General features: G+C 35.7%; 1 protein-coding gene across 1 annotated transcript in view; it reads right to left on the bottom strand.

Annotated features, from left to right (window-relative positions):
- Positions 1–12,776, bottom strand: part of LOC128020004 (solute carrier family 49 member 4-like) — a 34,551-nt gene that overhangs the window by 6,239 nt on the left and 15,536 nt on the right. Inside the window, exons 6-8 of the mRNA XM_052606495.1 lie at positions 7,750–7,817; positions 4,154–4,281; positions 2,028–2,210 (exon numbers count right to left, since the gene is read on the bottom strand). Coding sequence (XP_052462455.1) covers positions 2,028–2,210; positions 4,154–4,281; positions 7,750–7,817 — 379 coding nt within the window. The remainder of the gene's footprint in view (positions 1–2,027; positions 2,211–4,153; positions 4,282–7,749; positions 7,818–12,776) is intronic.

Raw genomic sequence — 12,776 nt, 5'->3', positions numbered from 1 at the left:
GCTTTCTGCCAGTGGAAACAGCAAGAGGTTGCAGGATGGTTCTGATGAAACAAACAGAAATCCATCCATCATCTCTTCAGTGCCTACACTGCAACAAAGTGTTCAAACCGCAATAGAAATGCCAACGCAATGATCTTCTATATATAGAGACCTCGCTGTTTCAATGTTATTTTCAGCCATGGCACGGTGTTGGCGGGCCAATGCTGCTCTGACAACCACACAAAGGCAGAACGAATCTCATGGCTTCATATGGGACAGATAACCCAATCAGATTCGAAAGGATGAGCCAGTTAAGCTCACTCATCTCAATTTAATCTTCTCTAGGGGATCAGCAGAAAGACTGAGGAGTTTTCGCAGCCTGGGAGCTGTCCAGCAACCTGACTGCTCATAAAACAGACACCCGTCAGCTGGTCAGTCAAGGCCACTGACAAAATGTGGATATGAGTGTATCACAGCAGGCATCTGGACTTAAAAGTGGTCAGTGTGAACAGAGGATGACAGCTCCAAAAATTTGTGGTGCTTGCCTGCAGCCACAAACGTTGTCTGTGGTTTCCAAGGCGTAGCTATGAAGTATTAGAGATGCTCTAGGTTGTTTCTAGGATGTTCTTAGTGTTGGTTAGGTGGTAGTTAAATGTTTACATTTTTAATTTTAATAATTGCATCACATTCTGGTTCCTATAATTGGCTCAGGTTTAATGTACGTCTATGGAATTTTTTTTTTAACCTTTTTTATTACCTATTAAACTGATTATACCCTCTATTAAACCAATAAACAAATAACTAAAATTATTGAAAGATGAATTAATGTATGAATGAATAAACAAAATAAGCAAAAAAGCAAACAAAGTCTTCTATTATGACTCTTTATATAATGCTGTTATTAAACCTCCAATTCTCATGTAATGCATAGAAACAGATTTAAAAAATATGTATTTATATTACTTTAGATATTTTAAATAATATAACAATACAAATGTACCTTACAATTCATTTCTTTCAAATTTTTTATCTTGGTATCATGTTTTACTACCTTTAATTTACGAATTAATTCTCAATTGATTTTAATATTAAAAATGTCCTGCGTTATATTAATGAGAATCATTAAAATAAATACAAATACAGTACCAGGTCAATTATGAATAACTGTGGGATAGACATGTGCTGGTATTCCGTAATGCGATATATCACGGTAATTAATATGTACGATATTGTTATCGTTGGCACTTCTAAATACGGTGAATAATTGTATATTACAAATTATTCAGAATTTGGAATGCATTTTAAGAATACTTTTCCCATCAACTGGTCAAAATGCACAACACTGCTGTATGCTGCTGTAAGGATGCTCTGATGTAAACAAGAACGCATGTGAAGCACTTGGGGGAACACGTGAGAGACACGCTGAATGAAAGAACTTTCCATTAATCCTACTGTGGGATAACGGTGCTTAATTATCCTGAAAATAAAATTATAACCTAAAACGATTACATTTTCTTTAAGGATTTTTTTTTTCTTCATATTTTGATTTTGGTTTGAAAGGTGAAAGGGTTTGGGAGATTTCACCCATTTGCAACATAGAACATTCTTGATAATTATGTTTAATAAATATGTTATGAAGGCACACAAAAAAACAATGCCTCATGCTTTTGAGAGCAAAACAAATACAGCCTTTGTGTCAACCTGAAGAATGTTGTCCACCTACAGCAAGAGCTAAAATAAATATATCACAGACTACCTGTCAATCCAATGAAACCTGTCAGAAAGTGATTCATGAATATTCAACCGGAAGCTACCATTTACACAGCATGATAGGGAAGACAAGTCAATCTTCCTGCACATTTTTTCATCCTTGCACTGAAACTTAGTCATCATTCAGGAGGACTACGACTTTGGGACAATGATATGCTCCTAGTGTAAGTCCTTATCTCTACCATGTGTTCCTGTGTGGTTAGGTTGAGGAAAAGCTTAGCTTTCTTTGCTGTAAATCAACCCTGCCCTGCCTTTCAAGAGTTAAAATATCAAGGTACCTGTAAAGTAAAAGGTGAGGCAAAACAGCAAAAGTCCAGTGAAGAGGTTGCTGAGGAAGGTGACCACTCCGCAGGTGATGCCCTCAGGAACAGGGTAAACCGTCTCAATGAACAGCTCCAAGAAGATGGGCACACTGCTGTTGATGAAGATACCCACCAGGATGCAGGAAGTGTAGAGAGTGGCTAAAGGAGCAAAGAGAGAGAGAGGGATGTATCTCAAATACATTTCTAGAATCATTCCTACTTTACACAGAAAGGAGAGACAACCTTGCAAATGAATATATATAAAAAATAAAAAACCCTTTCTAACTAAATTTACCCGTGCTGGCAAACCCTATTTCAGCAGATATTACTCTAATCGACTAAGAAAACACATCTCATTCTTAAGTAATGATTATAATGTGCCAAGTTGAGTACTACAAAAACCTTTCTTTCGATCCAAATATAGCTGAAGTTTAATGAAGTGTGGAAATTGCAAATGTTTCTTTTTTCAGTGTTAAATACACTTTAATTTGCAAAATTCAATTTTATTTTAAAAATTGCCAAAAAGAAACACCATGCTCTAGAAACTCATCACATCAGTCTATTGTAATTTTAAATGATGAGAAGCTCCATGAGTTCCATGTGTGAGTGTGCAGTTCTGTTTTAAATTAAGAATGCAAACTGGTTCTAACCAGGGCACAGAGATAAATGGATGGGGCAATGCAGAACAACAAGACGACAAGCACATCAGAGTCTCTAGTCTGAGAAACCGATCCCTCAGCTGGCAGCGTCATTGAAAAGTTCAGGGCAAACTCTAGTTTAATCAAAAATCTGCAAAAAAATTTTTTTAACTGTACAGGTGAATGAGACTCAAGACATGAGACTTTAACACCTGCATTAAAACTTCATCTCAATACTGTTTTTATTGAAACATTTGAAGCATAAATTGCTTTAATGCACACTAGTGTTCAAAAGTTTAGGTTCAGTAAAAAATGTTTTATGTTTTTTTAAACATAAAAAAGGCTACTCCCAAAGGCTGCATTTATTTGAGCAAAAGTACTTTAGTTATTTTAAATTGTAAAACTATTTCACTATTATTACTGTTTTTATTTCAATTTGAACATTTTAAAATGGAATTTATTCCTGTGATGCCAAAGCTGAATTTTCAGCAGCCATTTCTCCAGTCTTAATAAACTGATTAGGACTCAAAATAAACTGATTTGCTGCTCAAAAAACATTTCCTATTATTATCTCATTAAATTATGATGTCGATAACAGTTCAATATTAATATTTTATTGTTTTGTGGATACGATGATACATTTTTTTTTAATTATTTGATGAATATTAAGTTGAAAATAACAGCATTTATTTGAAATAGAAATCTTTTGAAACATAAATGTCTTTACTGTCACTTTTGATCTATGAATTGAATGAATCTGTGCTATTGATGCCCTGAATCTTACTGACCCAAACTTTTAACAAGTAGTGTTTTTGACCAATTGAATGCAAGATAGGTGTATAAAAGCATCAAATGCTTTCAAAAACAGTTCATAATGATCCCAAACTTGTCCCAAAACAAATCTGAAAAGTCTTGATATAAGTGGTATGGCATACATGGAAAAACTGACAATGGCACTGCACAGTCAAGGTAGTAATGTGGTCACAATATCAATCATTGTCAATTATTCTTTAAATAACAACATTACATAATGATGTTTTAGCACAACATAGCCTTGTGTTCATTAGCGAGAGATGTGAATCATAAGAGGCATGGGATGCTATGGATGGCAATAGGAAACATGTGCGTGATAAAATCTTGCAGATAGAGTGATAGCCCATGAGTCTATGAGCTCTGCCTGCCAGGGGTTCTGGGAGACAGCAGATAAAAAAAGTCAGATGCCAACCATAAAATGATAATTGATGGTAATATTTGAGCTGGCTGATCTATAGGGCATATGCTTATTTCAGGCCGGCTTCTCTAGAGCCCTTTTCCCTTCACTGATCTGGACTTAATGAGTTCCTCTGGCTTCCTCCCACTGATACAATTGCAGCTTGCTGCATTCGCCTACCAGACTCCCTGCGGGGTGACAGTTCTGTGGATGTGCACAATGCAGAACAAACTGTCCGTTTCAGCAAAGTATACCTTTAGTGGAGGGCAGGTGAGTAAGCCTGGTCAGGCAGGTGAGAGTGAACCAGGTGGCCGCTAAGGATGCTCCGGCAAACATCAGCACCAAAATCAGCTTTAGCATTCCTCGAATGTAGTCGGCAAACCTGAGGGCAAACAGAAAACAAAAGAAAGGAGGAGGAGGAGAGAGAAGTTTAAGTTTCGAGTCATAGCTCAAAAGGTGCCAGAAAAAGACAGAGAAAAAAAAATTACAGAGGAAACAAATTACAGGCAGCCGCAGGTGTAACTTTTTCACAGATGTTATTTTTGGCAACCACGTAAGAGACCAGCCGCATATAGAAAATCTTGTCCCTCAAAAACTTGCCTACTGGAGAGGACTCAAAACAAATCCTCACATAGACTTGTATATTTGATCCGCACTAACTTTATCATTTCTGACAAGGTCTCCACACCGTTTCCTCTCATCAGGCATCAGACATATTTTAGCACCTCTAACATGATGTAGATACATAGAAATATCTCTAGGGCATGCTCTTCATCACCCTTCTTCAAAACAGAGATGAAAGCCATAATAAAAAACATTTCATGGAGGCGTAAGCTGTTATTTGTTGTGTCAAAGTTGCAAGACTTACTTCTAATGATGGCTTCTGGGCTTTTAATGCCTTTTAAAGTAATTATTCACCTCAACATGAAAGTTCAGTCATCATTTACTCACCCTCATGTTTCTACGGTTCTATACTTGGTGAAACCTAATAGAGAAAAGTTTATCGGGTTGTTCATGTAGCTTGTGAAAGTAAATGGTGACCATAGAAAGTCAGGGTTCAAAAATGACCAAAATCACCATAAATGTATTATAAAAATGACCCATATGACTTAAAAGATACTGTACGAGAAAAAGACAAAACTGTATATAAACATTCACAGATCTTCCATATATGGCAAGGTTATTTACACGTATGTGACCCTGGACCACAAAACCTGTTTTAAGTCGCTGGGGTATATTTTTAGCAATAGCCAAAAAAAACATTGTATGGGTCAAAATTATAGATTTTTCTTTTATGCCAAAAATCATTAGGATATTAAATAAAGACAATGTCCCATGAAGATATTTAGTAAATTGCCTATGGTAAATATATCTAAACTTAATTTTTGATGAGTAATATGCATTGCTAAGAATTAATTTGGCAACTTCAAAGGCGATTTTCTCAGTATTTCGATTTTTTTTTTTTTGCATACTTACAGATTTTCAAATAGCTGTATCTTGGCCAAATATTGTCCGATCCTAATAAACCATACATTAATGGAAAGCTTATTTATTCAACTTTCATATGATGTATATGTGGTCGAGGGTCAACACAAAACAAAGGAGGAGGAGGAGGAGGAGTAGGAGATAGTAATTTCTTTGTTTCATGAAAAAAGTCATATGGGTTGGAATACATGTCATATGTTGGAACAACATGTAACAACTGAATTTTCATTTTTGGGTGAACTACTCCTTTAAATTTTAAAGACTTGAATCGCTTGTCAGTCTCACTTTCTTAAACCCCACAACGCCACCACCTTCCTCGATCTAAAAAGCGATGTCACCCCTACCACCCGACTGTCTGACAATTAAAGTCTGGTGGATCGTCGGGCATCCCAGTGTTTGCCAAACTGCTCAGCATACCTTCACACCACAAACCTATAATTGGCCTGCGGAGAAAGCCTCTTATGATTCACCCATCTAGTATAACTCTACCATAACGGTGAATGAGGACGAGTCTTTGATGAGGACTTGCAGCGATTATATCTTTCTCCAGAATCATATAAATTAGAATGTGCTGCTATTGCCCCTGCGGCTCAATTTTAATGCATCCATTTTTTCTAAAGCATGGACTTGACCCAAAGGGCTGAGCTCTGCGGCAGAGAGCTGGTGGCGTATAATAATTCATGTTAACGCATTTGCTGCACGATTCATGGCATAGGGAGGGTGCTGGACCCCGGAACTCACAGGGGCCCATTAACGAGAGATCACTCGCCAAATAACCACTAATAGGACCAGGCTGCCGTGCAGACTTAGTAGGGCATCTGCTGCTTCTTTCTGCAACCTGTCCCAAATAAACAGCCAAAGTGAGAAAAAAGCAAAAACGTAAAAGTGCCAAAGCAACTGGCGGGGTGTGCATTCTTTAATCAGCTTTATGAATCCCCATTTGGCTTGTAGCTCACAACTCATTTGAATAACACACACAACTATGTCTGATCACAGGTTTTCATTGATGCTTTAACCCTCTTTGTCCCTCCCCATTTTAAAGGCAATGCTGGTACCAACCCAAAATCCAATGCACTAATGTGACAATTGATTAAATGCAGAGTTTGCCTAATTAAAAGGTTTACAAAATGCAGAACCTGTCTGGATGCGCTGATTGGGGCTCTTCTGCAAACATTTAGTCATCAGGGACAGACAAATCTCTTGCTTTCTGCAGACAACAGTTTGCTCTTTCTCTCTTCTATATGCCAGTGTCTTAATCAGTCTGTGCGACGTGACCATTTCATTAGCATTTTCACCCACTGTTCATAACAAAAGCTGATTTTAATAAATTAGCAGGAAGAGAATAAATTAGCTTTGGGATCTGGGAGGATCCAAAACAGCCTGAAAAAAAAAAAAAAAAAAAGGTGGCCCAACAGAGACAAAACAAATGTCTTTCTAGCAAGAGCATAGGAACGACCTGAAAAGTATTGTCCCTATAGTTTATATGCATAGTTGCCACACATACACTCATATAAAAAAATTTAAAAAAAAAAGAAAAACCTTAGAAAGTTTCTAGCACCATCAGCATTCTAGCATTTTTGTCATGAAACTTTAATAATTAGGGCTTAAACATTGTTGTGACAATTAAAAATAAAAAGAATACTTTCTTCTGTAGTTCACATCTTCTCTCCTCAGGAAGTTTTTCTTTCTGTCAGTGGCTTGTCACACAAACTGTGCCTTGCCTGGGTTATATCAATATTATTCAGTATTTTATGTGACGTGTGCCCTAATTGATTTGCTGTAAAGTGGAAGTTGGTAGCAAATGTAGGATGACAACCCAACGTTCAGTGTATAGCGATCCAGTGCTGGTCTAAATTATCTTTATCAGCTATCTTCATTTATTTTCCTGCGCGCCACTGTCAAGCAAAAAACAAAACAAAACAAAAAAAACGGATTAGACACTTATCTTACTGTTTTCAATGAGTGTCCTTCTGCTTTATTTTTGTGGTGTGTTTTCACCATTGGCACTAATCAGTCTATTACTTTTTGCTCACTCTAATTGGCAGTTTAGCTTAGTGAGCCATTGCAATGAACCAGATTGTAGAGTTATGAGAGTTAATTTTTCTCACGTGACACGTATGCTACATAAGAAGTAAAAAAAAAATCCTTTAAAAAGCACCACTGCTAGAAAACCCCCACTATTCAACCTCACTAAGTCAGTAAAACTCAGCCCTGGTTTCTTTGAGAAGGAAGGAATGATGATCTGTGAGTGTTTAAGCATCTGCTGTTTTTTATGTCACTGGACAATACATGTAAAGTAAATGCTAACAAATGCTAATGTATGACAACACCACCGTCATTTCTCATGTATGGTGCTATTACTCACCTCGCCATGGCCACACCAAACACACAGCCTCCAACTATGGACCAGAACCCGATCCAGCCAGCGTCCACCTGTGAGAGCAGAGAAAGGTGCAATCAGTTGGGGTTATTGGCTGCTTGTAATGCTGGACATGACTTGTGGAGCAGGTAGATGGATAGTGAGCCAGAGGCGTCTGCAGTGTTGACCAGAGTGAGGAATAAACTGCCAGACATCATGCTGTCCACGAACATGTCTTTGATGAACAGTCTGGTTCAACAGCAGACTTCATAAAACAGATGGTCTATATCAGGAATGTCGGAGGTCAACCACACTATTGATAAGACCCGGAAAAAACAAAAATGGTTTCTCCATGAGGACTAAATAATTTTTTATTTTCTTTTTTTTTCAAAGCATACTCACAACAGTTCAAAAGTTTTAGGTTTGGTAAGTTTTTTTTATGTTTATGAAAGAAGTCTGTTGTGCTCATAAAGGCTGCATTTATCTGATGAAAAACACAAAAATATAATAAAATAGTATTACTATTTAAATTATATTTTAATCCATTTTTTTAATGTAATTTATTCCTGTGGGATGGCAAAGCTGAATTCTCAGTCTTCAGCATCACGATCCTTCAGAAATCATTCTGATTTGGTGCTTAAGAAACATTTCTTATTATTATCAGTGCTAAAAACAGCTGTGCTGCTTAATATTTTTACAGAAGCTATGATTAAATTTTTTTTCCAGGATTCTTTGATAGAATAAAAAATTTAACAGATCAGCTTTTTTCTAAATATAAATCTTTTGTAACATTATAAACTATTTATTGTCACTTTTGATCAATTTAACAGATAGATAGACAGACAGACAGACAGATCTCTGCAACATACCACATAAGCTGAATAATAATTCTGGTCAGAAACCTTTACAGCATCAGTCTTTGATTTGGCTGATTTGATAGCTAGCGATGTTAACAGAGTGATTAGAAAAGCTGGCTCTGTCTGGGCATCAGCCTCGATCCCCCGGAGATGGGGATGGAGAGAAGAATGCTGGCTAAGCATCTCTCATTCACTGCACAGGAAAGCACCTTCAGCAAAACATTGATCCCACAACAGAACATTTCCTTAAGGTCCTTCCAACCTGCGGCAGCTATCAGGATGTACACCTGTACCCTGAGCTGAATCTCATTATGTCTTGGGGTGGGATGTAATGTCACTTTTCAGAAAACACTGGGCTCATGAATATTGCTTTGCTCATTGTAAGCTAATCTTCCTAGGCCAGATTGTCACAGTACCTAATTAATATTCATAAATTATGCTAATTATATATACAAATCCTGTGTTGTTTTGGGATATAGCAGAGCTCACAACTGAAATAATTTATACTGTAAAAATGTATTTTACTGTTTAATCACTGATTGAGAATTTCTGTACATAAATGGAAGTTCAGTCTTATAAAGTGATTCGAGTAACACTCAATTTGTGCACTGTGACATTTATTTGACAGTTTCATCCTACACGTATACACAAACTCAAGAGATTCAGCAGTGCACATTTTCAGATTTCAGTATTACTTAATACTGTCAATGTATTGTACTCTTTGTACAATGTATTTTTTGGACAAGCACATTCATAAGAACCGCCACTGCTCTGAAAATTTATATGGTCTGAGCATATAATAGAGCCCGACCGATATATCGTTTAGCTAATATAAGCCGATATATAGGTTTATATATATATATATATATATATATATATATATATATATATATATATATATATATAAAATATAAAACACACACACACATATATATATATATATATATATATATATATATATATAAAATATAAAACACATACATATACATATATACATACATATATATATATACATACATACATACATATATATATATATATATATATATATATATATATATATATATATATATATATATATATATATATGTATATGTATGTGTTTTATATTTTATATATATATATATATATATATATATATATATATATATATGTATATGTATGTGTTTTATATTTTATATATATATATATATATATATATATATATATATATATATGTGTGTGTTTTATATTATATATATATATATAACTACACCTACACAATATTGGCTGATATATCTGTATTTTATTTACTCCCTAATATCGGTACGGCCCATCACACATTTCGGTCAGGCTCTGTCATACATGTGAGGGGAAAAATACATCATTATCCATTAGAAATAAACAAAACACTAAAACTGCAGTAAATCAGAATGTAATATATCGTGCTTTTAATGCGAGCCAACAGAGGTAGACTACATAATTTAATATCAGCTGCTGGTGATGTGTGCTAAAAGTTTGGGGTGTGGGGGGTGGCAGAGAGGTTTTGCCCTCTGGTTCCGGTGCCCATGGATTTATTAATTGCTATTTCCATTCTGTGATTTAGGTCTACTGCTGTAACGCTGTTATTTCCCCCATGAAATTAAAGAGTTATCTTTCCCTATGCTATTTCTTCTGGCAAAAAGTGTTACTCGTGTCCAAACCATTATTTCAAATTATTTTTTATTTTTTTTGTCATGCAGCATAGTTCACTGGAATTGTTAGGATTTGGGACAAGGATGTGAATGATACCCCCATTTAAATAATGTTACATGTCTATGCAGTTTAGGAAATGCTTTGCTCATGCTCGAGATCCAGCAGGCTAATAATAACACTGATTCAATAAAAAACAACTACATTATAAACAGATTCAACAGAAAACTTAGGGGTGACCAGTCCCAACTAGGTACAGTACTAAATCTGGCCCATACAAACAAAAACATCATACATTATATGGTATCACTATAAAATAATATCAAACAAATCACATTAATCTGGGAAAACTAACAGTTTTTCCAGGTATTCTAGACCTTGCTTGATGCTTTTAGCTCACTAACATGTTTACACTGGAAACCTTGAGGGCAAAAACATGGCATCACTCACTGAAATGGGTTTTAAAGAAAACCACACTGTTACTCCTATTGTTTTAATCCAGGGCGAAAGAATTCCACACACACATGCACATAAAACAGTCATTTGTAATGTTTCTCAAAGCCAGCAAAGCACTTTCAGTTTGATAATTACTTTCCAAGGGCATAAGATGTCTGTCTAATCAGTGCACAGCCATTGTGCGCAGGCTTAATGGCCATTTACCATAAGCAATTAGAAAAGGCTGATTAATGTAGCGGAGGACCATACACTTGTTTCTAATTACTGTTGTACAACTCTTCATGCTTACTGCCGCAGGGTTCTACTGTTCCATTTGCTAATTACTGTGTGCAAATTTGGAAACTTATTTGTTGTTGACTTCTGACACTGATCAAAACAACAGTTTCAGAATATTAACTTCCTAATAATTCCAACCTCATTTGCAAAATACATTTCATACAACAACTGGATGCTTTTCATTTTTTTTTTTTTGAAATATTTTTTTTCCACTTAGTAAAGTTGCTAACAAAAAAAGTCCCAGGATTAAGTATCAAGAAAAAACAATGAACGTTATTTAGAGTGAATGTTAGTTCACAATAAGGTTGTATATACACAAATTTTGTCCCCCTGTAGTGAATATCAAGATTTTATGTTGTTTAATTGTTTATGTTTTTAATATGCTTTTAGACAAAGCATGTGCCAATCCATTAAAATCAACACCATTGCTGAGCATTTTCTCCTTAAAACTGTAGTTTCTCGAAGGCTGACCAAGAATTGAGGTTTATAACAGCCCTGGGTTTGCAACGTCACAAACCAATAACCAATCATGTCAAGGGATCAATTCCAATCACTAGCATGCAAAATATACCAATACCAACATAAAACCAAAACTAAATTGGAGCAAAAAACCCATGAAGCCATGGTTTAATGTGAATTATAACTTGCATTATAACCAATGGCAACAGTGTAAAAGTAGCCCGTAGACAGACCCACCTCTCCCGCATCGGCGTCTGCACTTCACACACGTATTCTCATTTTAACAAAGTAGTACCAGCAAAGCTAATGTTTCTAAATTCTGCAGTAATCTTAAAATTATTATTTTTATTTTTCAATTCAAGGTTTCCAATGTGGTCCAGGCTGAATTAAATGTTAAATTACATAATACTTGTAAGTTTGGAACAAGTTTGGAAGTCTGAAGTTTGGAACAAACCCCTAACTAGAATGTTTGAGCAATATCAATAAGCTGCTGTCTTGTGAGTACTTGCAAATTTATTTATTTTTTTTTACAATGGGCTCCTAGAAATCTATACATGATTTCAGTTTGTCCGATAACACTTCTTGCTCTTCAACCAAATTTAAATGACTAGGAAAAAAAGTCTTATATTACTTATTGGAAAAAAAAAAACAAAAAAAAAAAAAACAACAAAAAACGGTACACAGATTCTCATAGATTACAGTACATATTTCCCATATTACTAAAACAGCATTCTTCCATCTTAGAAACATTGCCAAGCTACGAAACATGTTACCTGTTTCTGATGCAGAAAAGCTAGTTCATGCATTCATGACCTCTAGACTGGACTATTGTAATGCACTTCTAGGTGGCTGTCCTGCATGTATCATAAACAAGCTACAGGTAGTCCAAAATGCAGAGTCCTTACCAAGTCAAGGAAATATGATCATATTACCCCAATTCTACAGTTTCTGCACTGGCTCCCCATTAAGTTCCTTATCACTCAGTTACAAATTATCATTACTTACCTATAAGGCCCTAAATGGTTTATCTCCTGTGTACCTAACTAGCCTTCTACCACGCTACAACCACTCACACTCCCTAAGGTCACAAAACGCTGGACTTTTTATAGTTCCTAGGATAGCAAAGTCCACTAAAGGGGGAAGAGCTCATTCGCATTTGGCTCCCAAACTCTGGAATAGCCTTCTTGATAATGTTCAGGGTTCAGACACACTCTCTCCATTTAAATCTAGATTAAAAACTCATCTCTTTCGCCAAGGATTCAAATAATGTATCTCATAGTTTGTGACTGCAGAGGTCTCTGATCAAATGCACAT

The sequence above is a fragment of the Carassius gibelio genome, chromosome A9, assembly GCF_023724105.1.
Source record: "Carassius gibelio isolate Cgi1373 ecotype wild population from Czech Republic chromosome A9, carGib1.2-hapl.c, whole genome shotgun sequence".
Lineage (NCBI taxonomy): Eukaryota > Metazoa > Chordata > Actinopteri > Cypriniformes > Cyprinidae > Carassius > Carassius gibelio.
This window is presented reverse-complemented; position numbering and strand designations above follow the sequence as displayed.